Source organism: Clavelina lepadiformis, chromosome 2, assembly GCF_947623445.1.
Source record: "Clavelina lepadiformis chromosome 2, kaClaLepa1.1, whole genome shotgun sequence".
Classification (NCBI taxonomy): Eukaryota; Metazoa; Chordata; class Ascidiacea; order Aplousobranchia; family Clavelinidae; genus Clavelina; species Clavelina lepadiformis.
In genome coordinates this window covers 4,235,801-4,257,200 of record NC_135241.1, presented here as the reverse complement: position 1 = coordinate 4,257,200, position 21,400 = coordinate 4,235,801, and the positions used below count along the sequence as shown (strand labels likewise).

At 34.6% G+C, this 21,400-nt stretch overlaps 2 protein-coding genes across 2 annotated transcripts in view; both read right to left on the bottom strand.

The window, feature by feature from the left end:
* Window positions 1-21,400, bottom strand: part of LOC143445745 (uncharacterized) — a 69,595-nt gene that overhangs the window by 10,342 nt on the left and 37,853 nt on the right. Inside the window, exons 15-33 of the mRNA XM_076945047.1 lie at window positions 7,644-7,792; window positions 7,301-7,387; window positions 7,062-7,206; window positions 5,934-6,104; window positions 5,748-5,774; window positions 5,348-5,456; window positions 5,129-5,240; window positions 4,730-5,013; window positions 4,343-4,530; window positions 4,105-4,266; window positions 3,859-4,002; window positions 3,582-3,743; window positions 2,486-2,620; window positions 2,170-2,331; window positions 1,880-2,014; window positions 1,564-1,725; window positions 1,258-1,422; window positions 613-721; window positions 112-223 (exon numbers count right to left, since the gene is read on the bottom strand). Of these exons, the coding sequence (XP_076801162.1) occupies window positions 112-223; window positions 613-721; window positions 1,258-1,422; window positions 1,564-1,725; window positions 1,880-2,014; window positions 2,170-2,331; window positions 2,486-2,620; window positions 3,582-3,743; window positions 3,859-4,002; window positions 4,105-4,266; window positions 4,343-4,530; window positions 4,730-5,013; window positions 5,129-5,240; window positions 5,348-5,456; window positions 5,748-5,774; window positions 5,934-6,104; window positions 7,062-7,206; window positions 7,301-7,387; window positions 7,644-7,792 (2,720 nt within the window). The remainder of the gene's footprint in view (window positions 1-111; window positions 224-612; window positions 722-1,257; window positions 1,423-1,563; window positions 1,726-1,879; window positions 2,015-2,169; window positions 2,332-2,485; window positions 2,621-3,581; window positions 3,744-3,858; window positions 4,003-4,104; window positions 4,267-4,342; window positions 4,531-4,729; window positions 5,014-5,128; window positions 5,241-5,347; window positions 5,457-5,747; window positions 5,775-5,933; window positions 6,105-7,061; window positions 7,207-7,300; window positions 7,388-7,643; window positions 7,793-21,400) is intronic.
* On the bottom strand, window positions 18,992-20,724 carry LOC143445748 (bone morphogenetic protein 1 homolog). The gene is made up of 3 exons (XM_076945051.1): window positions 20,611-20,724; window positions 19,855-19,988; window positions 18,992-19,777 (listed from the first exon to the last, which is right to left on the bottom strand). Exons 1-3 carry the CDS (start codon window positions 20,684-20,686, stop codon window positions 19,655-19,657), a joined length of 333 nt encoding a protein of 110 aa, XP_076801166.1. The 5' UTR covers window positions 20,687-20,724; the 3' UTR covers window positions 18,992-19,654.

The window sequence follows — 21,400 nt, the reverse complement described above, 5'->3', positions numbered from 1 at the left end:
AAATAAGGGACAACAAACGACGGCGCAGAAATCAAGCTTTTGTCTGTGCACCTTGTGTGATTGTTACACACCGATTTCTGCCGAGAAAACACATAGAAAACTCAAATTTACCATGATACCACTTCTTGCATTCGGAAGAAAATCAAATATTGAAGAACAATTGCCTTGCAAGCAATTTGTGGTTACTCTGGCCAAACATTGAGCAGTTTCATCAATGGTGGTCCTGTAAAAACAAGAAGATCAATGCACAGTGTATTACATATATTTGTACAAATGAAATCGTGCATTAAGTGTTTTAGTATTAAATTCAAGGCTTGTATATTAAGTTCTCTGTATTATGTTGGAACATTAACCAGCTAAAGTCAGGCTATGTCATATTACAAGGAGTTATTTAAGTACTGCTTTTCAAATAAATTTATTAAAACGTTATTAAACTCACCCATATTGTTGGCAGTTACATTGTCTACTATTACTGTTGTTATTGGAACCTCTTAAGTACAATTTTTCTTTCATAGATATTTTATTCTGCAAATTGTTCTATCACAGTGGCAAATAGGAATAAGATAAGTACAAAGATAAGATACAAAATAAGAAATAGGCAAAGAAATTTACCGGCATTGTCCTTGATTTTGATATGGCACATTAACCACAAACAGACCAAGACAATTAAAGACTTGATCCAAAGTTGCTTTCAAAGTGCACTGAGGTAGGAACAGTATATCTAAAACAAGAAAGTTTGTCACTTTGAATCATGATCCTAAACAAATTGCCGGGTTGGTGGCGCAATGGTTAAAGGGCATGTATCACAAATATGCAATGTAGGTTCGATTCCCAATTGCACTACCATTGTAATATTTTCTAGCAAGCTATAAACCACGTTTCCTTGTATTCAGATGTCCTAATGAACAGTTCCAAATTTAGGCAATACAATATAAAAAAAAACTAGAAAACGAGAAAATACGTGTCCATTGGAACGTGGACAGAGACACAAGTAAAGGTAGAGACAAACAAAAGGTAAACCAGTATTATCACAAAAAATATTCCATTCCATTTTATGACAGTAGTGACACATAAGGCAATGTATGTATATTATGTGCAATCTTGAAAAGTATGTGTATCTAAAATAGGCTATACTAATATATAAAAATATGGTATCATTATTTTTCCAACATCAAGTGTGGACAAGAAAGCAAAATGCAAACTGTCATACCTCAAAAAACATAACAACAATTGTAAAAATAAACAAAACATTCTTACCTGAAAAAAGTATATTAGGACAAACACCACTAGAAAACAAATTGCAGAGATTTTCTCTGCAGAAGTTGACTGAACAGTTTGAAATATTACCAATTCCGGGCTGAGTACTTAGAAAATCACAATCAATATCTTCAGATACAGTGCAAAAAGCAGTTTCCACATATGCTACAAAAACACAAATGAAAGCTCTATGAAAACCTCATGGTATATACATCCATCTAAGCATTTCAAAGCATAGCATTCAACTACACAGTTATTGATGAATTTAAGTTTAAGTTTTCATTATTATCTATGTATTTTCCTCACTGGTTAAACTTGAGTTGTCAACATTGGTCCAGTTAAAAACTGCACAAATATGTAATGGTGGACAAAGTTGGAATAAAGTTTGGGTGAACAGTAATGATGATCTATCTGAGGTAAATACATTTGTTCCAACAGTACATTTGACTTGTTCTCCCACAGGTGGCCCTACAAGCATTTCAGCACACGCATAAAATAAAATTTTGTTGAAGCACACAGGTCAAGGTTTAAAGTACAAGTTGTGATTGATAAAGTTGGATTGAAGTTTGAATAGAATAAAGGTAACTGAAATCATACACTGTACATATTTAAAAAATTCTACCTGAGACTAGATTGCATAAACTTTCCCTGCAGTAATTGACCGAGCAATCTGAAATATTACCAACTCCAGGTTGTAAACTAAGAAAATCACAATCAACATCTTCAGATGCAGTGCAAAAAGCAGTTTCCACATAGGCTGAAAATACAAAACAAGGATGAACTAGAACGAAAACTCTATGAGAACTTACAATATATAGATTGTTACAAGCATTTCAAGACGCAGCATTCAACTACACATTTCTAATTTTTTTTAAACTTATGTTTTGATCAATATCTATTTATTTTCCTTACTGGTGAAACTTGAGTTGTCAACATTGGTCCAGTTAAAAACTGCACAAAATTCCAATGGCTGACAAAATTGGTATGAAGTTTGGGTGAACAGCAATGATGTTCTATCAGAGGTAAATACATTTGTTCCAACAGAACATTTGACTTGTTCTCCCACAGGTGGTCCTACAAGGATTTGAGCAAACGCATAAAATTAAATATTGTTGAAACACACAGGTTAAGGTTTAAAGTACAAGTTGTGATTGATAAAGTTGGATTGAAGTTTGAATAGAATAAAGGTAACTGAAATCATACACTGTACATATTTAAAAAATTCTACCTGAGACTAGATTGCACAAACTTTCCCTGCAGTAATTGACCGAGCAATCTGAAATATTACCAACTCCAGGTTGTAAACTAAGAAAATCACAATCAACATCTTCAGATGCAGTGCAAAAAGCAGTTTCCACATAGGCTGAAAATACAAAACAAGGATGAACAAGAACGAAAACTCTATGAGAACTTACAATACAGTCGAATCCGCTTAATTCGGACACCGGATAACCCGGACAACCGCTTTATTTGGCCAAAATGCTCGGGAACGGAACAAAAGTAAAAATTGAACGTAAAAAACTCCCGTTAATTCGGACAATTCTCCGCTTAATTCGGACACAGGTTCGCAATTCCTATCCTTAGGTTATGACACAATAAACAGTACTTCGTTCGTTTTAACACAAGATGCAATTGCATTATGACTGATTATGGTGAAACAATGACGATCCATGCAGTAACAATCGACAATGAACTCATATAAGGCCGTGCCAGCTTCATAGTCGTTATTACTTCGGTACAATTGCATCCATCTTGTAGAACAGAATGGTACAGAAAAGTTTAGCAGAAAAAGTGAAATTGCTCACTAAAGTAAACGAAGAAAAAAATAAAGACGCTTCCTTGACAGTTCATATACTGCGTTGGTGGGGATATAAAAGTTAGCTGCGTTTGTGGGGATATCAAAAAGTGTGTATATGTGTGTGTTACACAGTAATATACAGTATTTGTTGAATCGTTTGGTATCGAAATACTGTACAATACAACTAACCTGAAGGTATAACTCTTGTGCGTTTTATGCGATCAGTGCCAATTACTGCAGTATAGCGCAGCTGCAATTCATTTATTACGAAACAATACAGTATTTTAAATGCGTTGTCTGCCTTTACGCATGACCATGAAACGAAGAATTAATTTTCCGCTTAATTCGGACAAAGCCGTTTCTCTGCTTAATTGGGCTAAAAGTAAGCGGAACCAAAGTGTCTGAATTAAGCGGAGTCGACTGTATATAGATTGTTACAAGCATTTCAAGACGCAGCAATCAACTACACATTTCTATAAATTTTTTTAAACTTATGTTTTGATCAATATCTATTTATTTTCCTTACTGGTGAAACTTGAGTTGTCAACATTGGTCCAGTTAAAAACTGCACAAAATTCCAATGGCTGACAAAACTGGTATGAAGTTTGGGTGAAGATCAATGATGTTCTATCTGAGGTAAATACATTTGTTCCAACAGAACAAGTAATTCTTTCTCCCACAGGTGGCCCTAGAAGCATTTGAAATAAGATTAAAGTTACATTTAATTTAGAATTAGAGTACTAAAAGTTAACTTCCTGCATCTAATAGCAACTTAAGTTGAGGCAGAAAATTTATCGAAATACCTGATAAACTGTTACATTTTTCTTCTGCACAAAATTCAAATGTGCAGTTAGAAATGTCTCCAACTTGTGGAGATCCCACCAAGATATCACAACTGGCATTTGATGTCAAAAAAGAGGGATAGCAAAACGCGGTTTCGATGTACGCTGTTAAAGTATTTCATGAATTTGTTATTTATAATAATTCAGAAAGCAGGCAAAGTACCGGAGTTTTATTAAAACATGCAAGTTTGAAGAAAGTTAGTTTACATGGTCTGCCGAAATCGTCAATATTATTCCATCTGAACTGTGCGCATACATCTTCATGGTGACATGTTCGACTTATAGCAACATTATAGAAAATTGTTTCCCGGTTTGTAGCAAACACTCTTGTGCCATGTAAGCATGTAACAAGATCCTCAAACGGTAAACCTGCAGCAACTCATTGAAAAAATTGGCTAAAAATGAAAACATGCTGCATTGCTCATACCAATATCATACGTTTTACCTTGGAAACAGTTAGGTATTTCCCAATCTTCAAGAAAGTCCAACACTATTTCTGCACCCTGATGGATTAATGGAACTAAGTAACTTAAATCTGAGGGTAAAACTGAATAAAGAAACGATCTCAAGTTATCCTCGTCACAATCATGTTCCCAAGCATCCATCAGATTTTTCTTCAAATTTCCAAAAGCGCTGATTTTTATTGAAAATAAAAGTTCATATATCTTCTTCCCACAGTTTGAACTTACATACGTCAGTTTATTACAGGGCATGTACGTGTGTTTAGACAAAATCATTTGTAATAATAATTAGCCACATTTCAAACTTCCAATATTATAGTCTAAACTTTGCTGTTGTTGCCAAATTGTAAATTATTAAAAAAAAAACTCACAAACATATATCTTCGTGTCTTCTGGCTTCATAGAATGCCAATGCAGCATCAAAACCCCAATGTATAAGATTACTGATGATATCATCACTACAAACAGGGTTTTCCAAAACGATTGGAGGAATGTTTATTATGACTTCAAGGAATTCTTGGGGAATCACACTGCCAGGTAGAGGACACAGCAGGTTGTAAATAAACTCATCACTAATACCTGCCATCAATGTGTCATTTAAAATTTCAAATAAATCACCCAATGAACCGATCTGGCTAGCATAAACCTGAATATCCTGAAAGTAAAAATGAAAGTAAGCTACAATTAACAAAAATAAGAGACGTACGTTATTAACCTTGAATCCAGAGAATGGAAAAAATACAAACAATTTATCGTCAAAAATTGCTCACTCTGTATGCATCTCTAAGTCCTGGAATAAAGTCAAGGATTGTCGGACAATCTCCTTCCAAGCAGCCAACAAGTTCATTAGCCAAGCATGCGATAGCAGCATCAACAGCATTACTGGGTAACAATAAGTGTTGGCAAATAAGATTTGAACAAATAAGAATCCAAGCACTGCATTTTCATATGAATTAATATGTATTTTGACAAACAAATAATTATCTTACTGGCATAGATTCTGTTGTGAAAATGGCAGCTGTCTCGTAATATTATCAAGGCAATCACGCACTTTGACGAATCCCGACACCAATGTACATTTGGGCAAAAGTGCCAAATCTAAACAATAATAACTTTTTCCATAATAATAATTTATTCATAATTTTATTTTGTGACCAAGGCATGTTTTTAGTATAAGATTACAAGCGTCTATACACTAGAAAAATGCAAATTGCAATTTCATGAAATATTTAAATACCCACCATATATAGGTACTACTTCACATGAGTCCAAAAACTGACTAAAATTTTTATGATTAAGCGATATTGCTTGAATGTCAAAATATAAAATACAGAAGAGTTGTTTGTTGTTTTTAATTGTAATATACACTTAGTATTTGAACAAACCTACCATCTGGCGAAACAAGGTGGCAAGATCCTGTAAAAAAATAACAATCGCAAAATCTCCTTCAAAACCATTTATTTATTTAAATTTGGATCTGCCAATGACCTATGTTTACCATTCATGCGTGTTCAGAGTATAAACATGCTGAAGACATCTATTGCCTGTTACACAAAATTTCAACAAAAACGTTACCAGATGGACATTGATCAGGTGGAACACATCGTTGTCCATTTAAAATTGTTCCATTAGGACAAGTGCACTTCTCCATACACACTGCCGGGCAAAATGGAGGATCAGATATATTCTCACATCTTATATCACAACCAGCACATGTTGAATAAACTTGGTTTTCTGGACAAGATTCTACAAAAGGAACAGCTCTGAGTTATTGTTTAGCTATTTTGTAGCTTTCAATTTTAAAAAATTGTTTGTAAAATCAAACAGATCTAGAAGTTTCTTGAGAAACAGATAATTGTGATTAATGTTTTCTCACAGAGTGACCTAGTTAGTAAATGCTACACCAAGACGAAGTACATTTGCCAGTACACTCTGGTTCCAGAAACCAACACGAAAAAAAATTCAAGACTTTCAATTTTTTCTGAGAAATGTGATATCGAATTCAGATTTCATCCAATATATAATGATTTTAATTCATTTCTGTCATGCACAAGTTTGGTTTTACAAGTTACGGTAATGACGTAGTCTAATCTGAAAGTAGTATCAAGATTTAATATGTTGCTTCTTATTGACAAATCATGATCCTACCAGAGTTGGAAGGGTTTGGTAAACATTTGGTTTTTAGTTTAGAAGATTGCATTGAAAGCGATTATGCCAACGAGCATAATTGTGCAAAAGCATAGTTGAGTCAAATCATAGTTACGTTGGACATCTAATGCAATAGTTTTATGTCTTGTATCAGTTACTCAAAACCGTGCACTTAATGCTTTCTATTTCAAATCATTCGGAAACTCCTGCATTATAAAGATTCAAATTGAAAATACACTAAAAACTGATTTGATTAATAATAATTTAAAAATAATAATAATTTTGACTGCGATAGCAAGCAAGTTAATTATTGAGATTGTAATGCTTCCATGAAACGAAGGTATTGACATAGCCTTAATTTAATTTTGATGATTAATTAAATGTAAAAAGTGAAACAAACCAGGGTCGGTTTTCACGATCTAAAACAGAACTATATGCAGCTAGGCATCATCATGTCTCATGACATACTATTATTTACACATTATATCTTTTTAAATATAGCCAACAATATGTTATTTAAGTTTTGCAGCTAGACATGAAACTAAGTTACCGTACCTTTGAATTGCCAAGTAAGAATGAATCCTTTTGCAGTGACCAAGAAATCACTTACAAATTGCAGTCTAAGTTGATTTGTTGAAGAAACAAAGTTTGTTGCATTGTGATTCTCTGATCCACAAAATAATCTCTGCCCATCTAATTCCTACACATTCATTATAAATCAACTCTTACAAATATACCAATTAAAAATATCAATACCAGCAATAAAGCATGTCCGCAAACTGCACTTGACTTACCTCTCCATCATTTATTTGCAAGTAATCATAAATGGTTGAAGAGCTGCAATCTTCAAGCATAAAATCCACGAAACGCACGGCAATCACCTTTAAAATAAAAGAAATATATTGGATACATTTCTAACTATATTATGTTGTATGCTATAAATCGATTTTACTTTTCTGATATAGTAATAAGCTCAAAACAAACTACTAGGATAGAAACCTAGGATTGCACAAGTAAAATGACAAATTTCACTTAGAACAACAATTTACATGAGTCTGAGAAATTAAATACTCAACAAACCACATCATTACGCACTGGGTTCGCTTTTCCAACTCACAACTAATTGCAGTTCTGTACCTTATCTTCTGGTGCTAGAATGATCCAATTACAATTTAAGCTGTTGTAATAATTATTAGGATAGTTTGGGCTGGAGATAATTCCACTTGATCTATTGTCTTTTGGGATGATCACTCCGGAACGACAAGCAACATCTGAGAGCAGTTTATCTGCAAAAAAAAGATTTTGTTATTTGTACCATTACCTTACGGCATCCACAGAAACGAGATCTTGATCTCTGGGATGGTGTTTTTTGTGGGATTTTATTTTTACCATCGATGTAAGCGATAACAGCTTGCAAGCATGCCCTAGACGTTTCTTAGTATATGTTGTTTTTGGTGTAAATATTTATAAACTTGTATGTTTTCTGGTTTTCTAGTTTCGTTTAGTTTTAACATGAACACATTCAGGATCTGGTAACTGTGCCAGCTTTCCGACGTTGAAGTAGCACACTAATTTCTCCTTGCGCAAAGCTGGATACGAGAGTGCTCCTATTTAAGGGTTATTCACTTGTCGCTTTTTTTTACAAACAAAACTGCAAATGCACAAAATGAAATGTTTGGATTAGAAAAACTTTCAAACTTTTTTGTCCGCCGTAAGTCTAAGTAGTGAATAAAAATAACTGCTTTGAGACTAGTTTCACACACTATGTTCACTTCGCAACGTTAATGGCAAAAACAACAATACAACAGGCAACACTAAGCATGTCAGAACCATGTGATAACGATTCAATATAAACGCTTTGTTATTTGAGCTGATATGATCCGATGATTTACGAAACTAATGACTGATAAGATGAGAGAAAGACAGCTGAGGCGAGTTGTCATCATAGTTTTGAATTTGCTATACGTTGGTGTTATTCTTACAACTTAAGCAATATATGCTTTCAAAGAGATAAATATTAAATTGTTGAACGTCGTCATCAAAACTTCTACAAATTTCCCAATACTTTATTTGTCTATTAATCATTTGTGGCGATGGCCAGTTAATTCAACCCATGGACGATTTAACCCAGAATGAGTAAACTCGGGACAATTCAATAACATACGATTGAATCCAAGACAATTCAGCCAGAAAAATATTCAACCCAGAGATGTTGGTCGGATCATACTGGCTTTAGTCACCCAAGAACCGTTTGTGACAGATGTGACCAAAATAAAACTCTTCAACATGGGATTCCATAAAATTTCCTAACACTTACAACAAATAATGATAAGCAATAACAGTTGCAGTTAGACACATGTTTTACAATGCAAACTTGCAAAACACGAATGCAATTGGTTTCAAAAATATTTTTTAATTTCCAAAAAAGAACCGGGAATGTGAGCTGCAAAACGAGTGCTTTTTGAAATGTAGCAGAACAATTAAGTACAAACAATGTTCTTTTCTTCATTGACGAACTTGAGCAACACTCTTTTTTTTCAAAAAAACGGTTGCCCATCTCTGCCTGCACATTTCAAGCCCTTGGGCGTCTGAGCGTTGCCACTTTTTTTCCCATTCATTGATTGTTTGTGAGCATATTTCTTGTTTAACCAGTCTACAATGAGATTAGCACCATACTTTTCGCTCCCCACAGTGAACAGCAAAAAATAATGATGCCCAGGTTGATGATTGTACACCGTACAGTATGTTTCATGAAACAATGAACATGACCGACCGTAAAACATGACCGTAATGTTGCATCTCAGTCAACACAAACATACATTTCTACCTATATTACTACTACCTACATCATAATGTTGATAAACTGGCTCTAACGGATTGTGATAAAAATTTCTAGTGTTGTGTTGAGTGTGGGATCGTAATTTTGATTATTTATGCTTTCGTCTTCAGTGAAATAATGTTATGTGGCTAAGATTGTTTTGTTTCTTCCGAGTTAAATCTATTGCTTATTAAGGCCAGAAATGTTTGCTTGCATGACCTGTTCCAAAATTGGTCAGTCATTCAATTGGTCATGCAACCTTGCTCATTTGTAAATGCTGTCATATAGTTCGCTGTTATAACATAATTTTAAAGGTTATCTGTTTTCTAGAAAAGCCATTGTTTACCGAAGCCTTCCTCAACATACATAATAGTCAAGGTTGTTTTCAATCTTTTCAAACTCTGCTTATTTATCGAGTATTCAAATGCATATAAAGCTAGCAGTAGGTGGACATAGTTAGTTCAAAATTATGATAGCCCCCTTTCTTCAGGTCATGCAGCTTAAGGGGGTTAATGGTGCACAAAATATTGTACATAGCGCAACTTGAGTATGAACTAACTACAAACTAAACACAGATTTATGTCAAAATAATTTTTGAAATGGAGACATCTATATTATAATACTTAAGTATACATAAGTTATCAATACGGACTTAATGCATACAGGCATGTATTGAATATGCTTTATGTACAAGTAGAACAAAATTGTCTTACCTTTGAAGTGCCAAGTAAGATTAAATCCTTTTGCGGTCCCCACATTATCAGTAATAAATTGTATCTTAAGTTGATTTGTAGAAGATTTAAAGTCTGTTCCCTTGTACGCGTCAGATCCACAAAATCTACGCTGATCTGATTCCTATGAATTTAATGTAAATCTATTCATGCTAATGCATTAATTGAAAAAAGCAACATTGGTTTAAGAAAATGACATTATGGTATTTTTAGTATAACAGTAACTTTTAATTAAACTTTTCATTTCTCTTTTGACGCACCTCTCCATCGTTAATGAGCAAGTAATCATAAACAACACTTGATGAACAGTAGTCAAGCTCAAAGTCATGGAACTGCACTTCAATCAACTTTGAAATGATTATAAACATTTTAGCAAAGTACAGAAATATTTAACTGAGCTATTGAAAACCAATCATTATGTTATATGCAAATACCTAAATTTCTCATCCAGATACAGCAGCAATTCAAAAGTTGACATACAATCATTATACCTTATCTGATGGAGCTTGAATGATCCATGTGCAATGCATAGCAATACAATAACTGCTGGGGTAGTTATGTGATAATATAGTGCCAGTGTCTTCAACGAAGGTTACGGGATTGAGACAACCTGCTGGAAGCCCACCACGACCAATCACGCTCCCATTAACATTAGTATCATTTGATGCAATTACTGTTTTAAAAATGATGATGATAATGATTTGAACTGACTATCTCACATTGTAATCAAATGTAATTCTATTAGTTCAGTGAGATTTTAATTCACAGTAAATTACATTTCGCCGGAAATGACACCATCAGTTTCTTATTTAAACACAATTGGGTCTATTCCATTTGATTAAGACACTAATGAGGTTATTTTTGGCAAAATGCATTTTTCTGTCAAAACTAAGTGATTGGGTAAAATTATACTGATTAACTGAACATCGCATGATACGATGATGTGAATATCTATTTCAATAAACAATCACACTATTAAATACATTAATATTATTTAACAGTACATTATGCAATAAAACTGTAGTTCATTCCAATTCTGTTACCTTCGTTAATCCATTCACCATAATATGACACTCTTGCATAAACACCTGGGTATCCCGAGCCACATCCTATACCAAAAGATGTAATTCCAACCTGATACCAAGTGGTCTCATCTATTAAGCACATTAGTGGGCCTCCCGAATCACCCTAATAAAAGCTTGTGTAAAAAAACAGGTACTTTGAGGTTCCAGTGAACAAATCATGTATCTAAATAAAATATATGTTTGCAAGGGCCAGAATTCATGGCTCTGCCCATCTTAAAAAACTTGTCTTACTTGACATGTGTCAGGTCCTCCTCTCGAAGTATCTACTCCAGCACAAATTTGAGATTCCGTTATTGGAGTATCATGAGCATATAGGTCTGAACATCTGTCCAAGTCTGAGATGGGCACTCGGGCCTGGTATAAAACCTCAGGATCAACAAACCCATAACTGGATGGGGCTAAAAAATAATTAAAAGTTAAGCTGAACGCAGTAGCACAGTATTTTCAAAAATTTATAATTTTCTACTAACAAAGGTTCCCCCATCCCAAAATAATACACATTTTTCCAACTGGCGGATCAACAGAGGATGTATCTTCTGCAGTAGGATAGCAGGTTTTCCTTATCGTCGTACTAAATGTAATTGCATCTTCCAACTCAAGTAAAGCAACATCATTACGGGAAGCGCTAAAAAATCAAGCAAAATTTACACACTTTTTTAAACGAAATCACATGTAAATAATTGTTACATACCAATGTTACATTTTGTATATATCCATTGACTCCTGATATTATTCATACTAATACTTACTCATCATTGTAGCCAGGATGTACTATAATATTCTTTACTGAGTGCAGGGTTTTAGTATCATTCATTTTCAAAGAATGTATTCCCACATAAACACTAATACTTGAAGACCTGGATATAAATTCAGACATTTTTTTAGCCTGTTATGGGAAATTAAAGTTTGTATACCATTATCAAAACTTTGAAAAGCTTTTAGTTAATTTAGTCTAACCAACAAAACTTGTGCACGCAATGAGCAGCTGTAAGAATGAATCTCTCATGAATGATTGACGCACCGCATCTCAGTTTTTTAGTACTACTTATAACCAACATAGCTTGCCAAGGCCAAGAACCCCTTACTGCTTCATTGCCTCCAATTATTCTTGGACTCTAAAAATAGCATTAGAACCACTAGCAGGAGAAAGCTATTCATTTCCCAAAACCACTAAGATTTAAAGTTTGAGATCTACACGAATATGCTAAAGAATTACAAAGCAATTTCTAAGTACCAACCCAAGTAAAACTGGGTGATATATCCTGCTTTCCACACTCGTTTACACTGGTGCTTGTATGAGCTGGAAAGTAGTTTATAAACTTAAATAAATGGAATTTTTTGTGACTGTTTTGTTTTTTTAAGTTAAATTTTATTATTGTACATTATAAAGCACTTCTGAATTAATAAAGCAAGTTCAAAAAATTTAACCTACATTTCTCATTTATGCTTAGGAAAACTTTCCTTTTTCAACATGCTGCACATCATTTTTATATTCACGAAACAAAAGCAGAAATTTGAAGTATATTTACCACATTCGACTTCATCACTGTCGTCTGCACAGTTTTCTATATTATTGCATTTTTGTACATTGGGAATGCATTCACCATTCCAACATCTAAATTCATTGCTCTGGCAACGATCTGCAAAAAGAGAAAAAATGTACTTCACTGATTAACTGTCACCATTGCCTTGTTAACGTATTCTTCATTTTCCGGTTAATTCATTGAATTGAATTATTACATCATGCAATATAGGGTCGTAGAGTTCGTTTAATATTGTTCGTTCGTTTTGAATTGAATATTAATTGAAGAATTTCCAATATCAGTGTTATTAAAGACAAGAGTGTTAGCTGCTTGAAAAGTAGACACTATAGTTTGACCCAATAAGTGTTCCCAGAGAAGGACTTGGCGACCTTTTAATTGGAGCCAAATTTTTCAGATCCTATAGACTAGTGATTAGAAAAGCCCAGTGCTGCTTGATTTGTAAATTTCCATGTTATGGTTAATCTTGATTGAGCTGAGCTCACAAATAGCACTTCCATTGGAATATAACATGACACGAATATTCCATGTAAAAAACTAAGAATACACTGGAAGCTTGCTAAGTCGACACTGAAGGAATGAACTGCTATTTTTTTGCAAGAAAGGCAGTTCAACAAAGGTTATGTATAACAGACAGTGACAGGTGGCAAGTGATTTGGGAAAATTTAGCTAAAACTAATTTGTAGCAAAGTTAGTGTAAAGGGATGACTAAACACACAAGTAACTTTTTTGTAGTCAGTTATAGGTTTAATTTAAACACCAATTAAGTCAACCATATTTTATCAAAAACAAATCATGGTATTCTATAATAACCAAATGACCTGCGTGCTACTCTGTGGAGTTTTTTTAAAGACCTGACCAATCCAGATGTTGCAATTTGCAATTTCTATTACTCTGTTGCACATTCTACAATGGTATGGTATCACTATAATGGGATGATCTCTATTCTTGGACTGAAGAAGGTCTTCATACAACTTAAATCTGGTGATGATACTCTATCACTAGAGCCTCTCGTTACAGAGCTAGGGTTTGTGCAAACTCCACTTGTCTCACAGTTTCTTCTTGTTTATTTGATTTTATATATCGTATTGCCCAAATTTGGAACGGTTCACCAAGTCCACTGAAAAGGAGCAAGCATTGTTTATGCCTTGCCCTGGAACAGTGATTCTCAAACTCTTGTTTTAAGCCATGAGAGCTTTAGAACAAGTTTTAGGCTTTGTTGGGCCACCAAAATGATGTTTCTTATAAAAGACATTTTATTTCTTTGTAAATACACTTTAAAATCATGATGGTGGTTTCAATACGCAGGTTGAAAGAAAAAAATCCAAAGAGCAACATCCAATTCGTTGTGAACAAATTCAATTTTATTAATCATTTATGAAAATACAACAAAAACTCTCGTACTTGTACATGAAACAAAGGTAATGTTTAGTAATAGTATAGTTCTCTTTTCTCTCTGACTTTTGAGCTCTCGTTTTGCTCACAAGTTGTTCGATGTCACAGATTCTCAAACTACATTTCAAACTAAAGGTTTTAAAACTTATCAACTATTTCGTACTAACATACAAGATAGATTATCCAAACACACCTTTGACTTAAATTCCAAACCGGCAATTAAAGTAAAATGTAAAGATGTAAATTTCAGGAAAAGGTTGGTTATACACCATCCGATTACAAAATCGACTGGTTGTTGTGTGGATTTATTAAACAAACTCTACACCCCTATATTGCATGATGTAATAACATGTAATGAAATAAATTCCACTATATTTTGAATTGTTTAACCATCCAGACAATCTAGTCAATTTGGCCTCAACTGAACTTACTCTGGATGAAATTAGTATTGTGGAGCTTGTAGAAGAAAAACTCATGATAAGATTATGGAGTAAAACAGATGAAATTGGTATTATAGCAAAACTGAAAAACAGAATAAACTGCTTTGTTTTATTTGATAAAACCTTTATCGCTAAAATTCGTATTCAGGTTTTGTGACCGTGGCAACCCGACATCTTAATGACACATGATTCTATTTAATATCTTGCACATTTTAGCCTCTCGGGGCTTAGGCCTTGTCAAATTTTTTCATTTGTTATTTTCACGCGAGCATTGATTTAATTTTTGCTAGCTATTCGAACGGTTAGTCCTGCGTTTTCCTTCCCACATGCAGTTAATGGGGAAAAATACACAACATAGTATAGAACATGGTACACTTACGACAGTATCATATCTAATGCTTTTAGTGTTATCGATTTGTCAGAGTTGCACTTATCAGTACTAAGCTTAATGTTTTGCAACATGCTGGATACCTTTTATTAAAGTTTTAGATCATTGCAAATAGAAGAAGTATAAAATTTTACTAAATTCAAAACCGAAATTCTAAGAACATTGATATGCGGATCAACGTGGATCATTAAAACAATAGTTTAACTATTTACAAAAAGCATTTCTGCTGTTTTGTATTGAAAAATTTGTGTAGTTCGTGCGTGAACCGTTGTAGTCTGGCAAGCGTAATAATCGTACTTGAGACTTGAGAGCAATTAACCCTGACGAGGTTTAAATGAAAACGGTGCTTCCCCTAGTTCTAGTAGATTACAATGATGTATAAGCAGCCATGCGTGACGCTGACGAAATAACATCGGTACTTCCCCTAGTAGTCTCCTATCATGTTTCTCGCAAAATTAATAGAAAAGACTAGTTATGCGGACGCTCGCTGGGACAAAACTACTATAAACAAAAAATAGTACCAATTGCACCAATTTTGTATGGAATAACATTGGAAATCGGGAGGAAAATTACTCGGTTAATTTTAAAAATTCAAAAGGAATTAGAAACTAGTTGTTACAAGGCATAGAGTAATAACTGGTTCAACAAAATAGTTCATTGTTTTTCTTTGTTTAATTTATGTTCGAAAATGAGGTATTTTCCATTGTTAAGGATAGGTGTACCGGTAATTTGGGACCACTTTTCCACCATTGTTTCGACAATTGTCTACACAACTTGTGTTTTCTGTTAATTTTGATTAGTCCAATAGTGCCCCATGTCTAATAGTACCCCACCCTCCCGTACGTTATGTGTTTTGCGAGACTTATTAACTGAAGTATTAAGTCAAAGTTTATATGTTAGTTAGTTTATACGTTAGTATACGTTTTTGCGGAACTAAACCGATTTTAGCCTTGATCGCCTTGTCTCTGAAAACGTAGTCACTGCCAAAGTTGTTCGAGCACAAGAAGGCTCGCTGCCATTTAATCATTACCAAATCTCTTCAACATTCAATGGTCGATACTACTACTTAATAGAGCTTTTATTTCCGAGGAAACCAAAAGAATTTTATCCGAAGGGATTATTAAGCCAAAAAACTCGCCTTGGAGGGCCCAAGTCGTGATTACCACTAACTAAAATCACAAGAAACATATGTGCATCTGTTACAGTCAGATCGTAAACTTATTTATCGAACTAGATGACTACCCCTATCAAGAATTCAATATGTGTTAAACAAATTGTCACCGTACAAAGTGTATTCGAGGCTCGACCTAAAAAGCGTTTACCACTAGGTCAAGGTTCCTGCTTCTTCAAGAACGTTCACAGCATTTGAAGCCGATGGAAAATGTTTTGTATGTCGGATGGAACCTACATGCCAGATCCAGTACGCGTTAAATCATCATTGGCCTTACCCCAACGTAAATTCACTACACTTTTCTTATAATACTCGGCTTTTTCGCGTACTTCGCTCAGTAGATTCCGAAGTGCTCAAAATTTTCCCTTCGAAACTCCTAAAGTGTCACTCGCTTCAACCAATGGAGATGTGCCCTTTACCGTATAAACGAATGTTTCCGGGGTAGCCTTGTCAGCGACACTTAACCAAAACAGACCACATGTGGCTTATTATTTAAAAACATTAAACAGGAGTAAGTTCGTCACTCTGGCGAAGAGAAAGAAGCAACTGCAATCATCGAATGAGAAATTGGAGTCATCTTCTGCAAGGTGCACGTTGATTACCGACCAAAAATCGGTTACGTTTATGTATGATAACAGAAAATACAGCAAGATTAAAAAGGACAAAGTCTTGCGATGGCAGGTAGAATTATCTGAATACGACTATAGCATAATCTATCTGGCTGGCAAAGAATACGTTGTGCCTGATACGCTTTCCAGAGCATAGGCTACTCCGCCAGCACAACTTTTGTACTTTACCACGGTCATGTGTTGTTATGTGATCCGAGCGTTACTCGACTGCATCATTTCACCAAAATGAATATCTTGCCGTATAAGCTCGAAGAAGTGCAGCAGATGGTTGCATGTTTCCGAGTAGGCCTATATGTCGACTTTAAAGGTCTGTTGCTGTCCGCTTCCAAAAATTATTATCCGCTACCATCTGTTGTGATTGATAGTTCCCGCTTTCCTTTCACCTTCCCTTGCTTAAACATGGAACCAAAAAATTGTCGTCGCTTGTCTCAGCTAGATCTTCTCTATCTTTGGACTGCCATTTCACGTACACTCTGACCGAGGAAAGTCGTTTCTGCCGGCTGAATTCATAAACTATCTAAATATCCAGGCAGTGTGTACGAGTAACACAGCTTTTAAATTTCCACTGAGTTCAAGAAACCCTTAACGAAGTTAAGCAATGGAAAATTGTCCTTCTTGATCCTGTGCACTCAAACCGTTTTTTTCCTTTTCACCTCAACGAATACCAGCGAAGCGAATCTCATGGGCGATCGTTTAACTATTAGTTATTTATCAATATCGGACTTCAGCAAGGATTCACACTTGCTAAGTGGCTTAGCATTCGTGAACCTGTATTATTGAGACGCCATATGAGAACAAGTAAAAATGAGCCCCTGTAAATGAAGTCGAATTCATACATGCACAAGTGCATTTTAAAACTGGGCGCAAAGCGACTGTGTCTCTTATAAAAGATATTGCACCGGTAGGAAAACTCGACTTGTTGTCTCAAAACCTGACATACAGGAAAACTACAGGATCCAACTGCAAGCGGAAGGTAACCCCGACCAAAAAAAGAATTCTTACAAGGATTCAGAATCTAACCGGCCAAACGTAGGAACTGGTGATTCCGGCGAGGAAGTATTTTATCTCCCAGTTAGTAGTTCAAGATCTTTTTCTGACAGCAACCAAAGTTGCGAAAATCAACGAGGCAAAAGCAACCTCGAGACTATTTGATAAACTTTCACTGAAAAGTAATAAGTGGAGCTTGTTTAATTTATTATCGTAAAGGTAGCCTACTTTGTATTGCTTAGGGTGACATTCTAGCTTTTAAGGAAGAGAGATTTGTTATGATTTAATTGAGGAATTGTTTTTAAGTCGTTATTCTGTTTTATTGTGAGGATGAAGAATTAACAGATATTTATTCAGTTGTAGTAGAGCATAATGCGTACACCAAACATTTTGTTTATAACCCTTGAAGAAACGGGCAATTTGAGCGCTGCACTGTATAGCAACGTGATTTGATCAGCAGTCAAGGTGGCAGTTATATTTCGAAACCTGAGTAAAACAAGTTAGGCCTACCCAATTCAGAAGACAGTAATGCATGAGCTACTTGATTATGATATTGTGGCACAATTATATTTTTAATCGTGATGGTAATGTAGATGCTAATAGTATAGTGGTAATCAACGAAATGTTGAAAATTATAAAATGTTGTTGTTTCAAATAAAAGACTATCAACTCAATAGACATCTTTACTTACTAACGATTTGAGGAAGTAAACGCGCCTCTGAAAACTTACAGATGGAAAGCCTATGACGTTGCTCCTTAGTTTTAACTCCATTCGAGTTTTATTGATATTTTAGTAATTTTAATTCCGAAAGGTGGCAATTGTACCACAAATGCAGATAAAGGCATGTTAATTGCCTTGCAAAGTAAAACAGTTAGTGCCCGTAGTAATCATCATTTCTTGATTTTTGAAAACAAACCTGTCTCTTTCCACTTTATATTAATAAATTCGGATGAAATAATCTGAGTTAGGGATTATCCGATTAAATTTGTAGCCACCACAGCAGTTTGTCTGCTTGTAACCTAAGTTTTAGGTCTACCTGTGAATGTCCATTTTATCTGGAAGCCTCTTGCGATTGTGCTGTCATCACTGGAAAAGGTGAATTTAACTTGACTTGATAAAGATTCAAAGTCGAGAGGAAGGTGATCTCCACAAAATGTTGCTCCACTGTACTGAAATGAACATAAAACTGTTTATTGCTTTGCACAGTGAGCTTTAGGCTTGTATCGTTATGATTTTATTATCAAAGGTCTCAGGTGTTTAGTTAAAACCATCTACATTCACAAAAAAAAAAAAAAAAAAAAAAATAAGCTGGTGTTTGCAACCGCGAACAAAACTCGGAAAACTGCAAGCAAATCTACACAAGGTATAATGGACAGTGAGAACGATTTGTCTCATGCCAAGGTTATCGGGATAATTTCTTACTTAAATGCAAAAATACGCTTTGTGTCTTGAATAACGCTAATAGAAGCAACAACTCTTGCATTGCAACGCTGCAAGTTTTAAGCATAAATAAGTTAGAAATATCTTCATATACTAACTTTGTTTTCGTAATTTATTTCGCCAACGACAACAAGTAAACATATCTTAAATATCACAGCCTAAACCTCAGTTTCTTCAGGCTCCAAACCTAAAAAAAAGATCAAGATAGCGCTGGATTGCCGGCGTTGCTGACATTGTGGGAAACACCTTGCTGTGCAGAAGTCCATAGACTGCTGGTTACAACTCCCTGCGACACTCCCATGACGAAGGTCGAAGTCCAGGAAAAGCGTAAAAAGGAAATACTGTACTTTTGCTTTTCTATGAGCGGTTGCATTGAAAGGATGAACCCATTAAACTATTTTATTGAGGTTGGTTTCACCCAGGGAGTTTAGATATCTCTGGTTTCAACAAGGAAATGATTGCTTGCTATTAACACAACCACACTACAAGCAGTTGTTCACAGACCAAAATGATTCAACGCTTTTAATTTGTATTTTTAACAAAGTGAAAACTTACCAGCGTTTCGCCATCATAAATGTCAAGAAAATCGTATACTTTGAAATCGCAACTTTCCAAAAGAAAATCCTGAATTTGCACTTCAACTAGCTAAACACAATATTTTGAGAAATTAGAGTAAAAATAAACCATCTCTTTTTTTGGTTATGCAATAAGCAGGGTTTTACTTTGTTCGCAGGTGCTTGGATGATCCATGTACAGTTTAAGTTGTTGTCATAATCATCAGGATAATTTGGAGTGGAAATAGTTCCACTCAACCCATTCTCTTCTGTGATGACAACTCCAGTGCTACAAGCATCATCTGAAAAGGAATCAAAGAAAAACAAAATCGTACAAGAAATGCTGTAACCTAAAATTAACTTAAAACGTTTCAAAAAAATGATATTTCCCATCGATATCAAAGATATGTGGGTTTAGTGCTTTAAGAGTTTGTCAATTTCCTGTCGTCAGTTGAGTACCTCCATGTTTATAACCCATAGTCAGTGACAAAAATGGAACACAAAGCAATTAACTTATATAACAATAAAGAAATGAACTGGTAATACAGTAATTATAAAATTAGTAACTTCATTCTGCCAAAACTTTTCACAAGAGCAGCATACGCTGGATAGCATATCGGCAGACTTTTGGTTTCCAATTACAGGGCAGTACCGTTAGGTGCCACGACTAGTAACCTTACTTAGCTACAAAACATTAGTATAAACTCTAAAGCTTATTTTTTGTCCAAAGAGAAGTTAAATTTGATGACATTCTTTTCTTTTGATAATTTTCATAATCGTCTTATGTTAACGTGCAATTGTCATGGAGTGATAACTAATGTGGTTTTTATGTGCATAATATGTTTTTTTACAAAACTGCCTGGAGACTTATATAATATTTATTTATAAACTGATAGAGCTTTTTGAAATAAAATGAGACCTCACCTGAAAACTGTGATTCGCATTGCTGGAAACAGCAGATTATTATCACGATTAAGAACAACAAAGCTCTTCTAGACATAACTAGTTAGCTGTTGCCATATGCTAATTTTAAACCTTTTTAAAAATATAAAAGAGTTTTGGTTAAATCTTTAAAATAGTTGCTTTTGCATAAATATTTGCACTTTGCTATCAAGGTTGAAAAATGAAGACCCAGGTTTGGATCATGTTGTTGTTCCCCCAGAAAGTATTCTATAGCATATTCAAACGTTTTAGGCTAGAAAATATTTAAAAATTGGTAAAATTTGAAATTTTCTCTCAACATTCTAAGTCTTGACCTCAAGAATCTAGTATAGACGTTTTTGATCTGGCCTGAAGTAATACCCAAGGCAATGCACCGCAATCTTTTTTCACAAGCCCCACACTGATAGTCTTTTCTTATTTCCGACTCAGCAGAGCTAAAATTAAAACTTTTCTTTGGTCATTTGATAAAGTCACAAATAGAATTGAGTGGCCGTTGTAACACTTGAAATTTTCAAGGGACAAAAAGACTGTTAGTAACACATGAGAATGTTTCAATAAAGGAGTCAAACAAAAAATTCAACCAGTTTCAACGAGAGATATAATTTTTACAAACAAATTTTCCGTGTATAAAACAGTCAAAATGACTGTCTTGGCATGCCTAATGCAAATACTACCTACAATAAGATATTGAAATAAAAAAACGTATTTGGTTCATTAGATAACAACGCATTACGTCACTTCTTTTTGAGAACAACTATTGTCATCGGCAAAG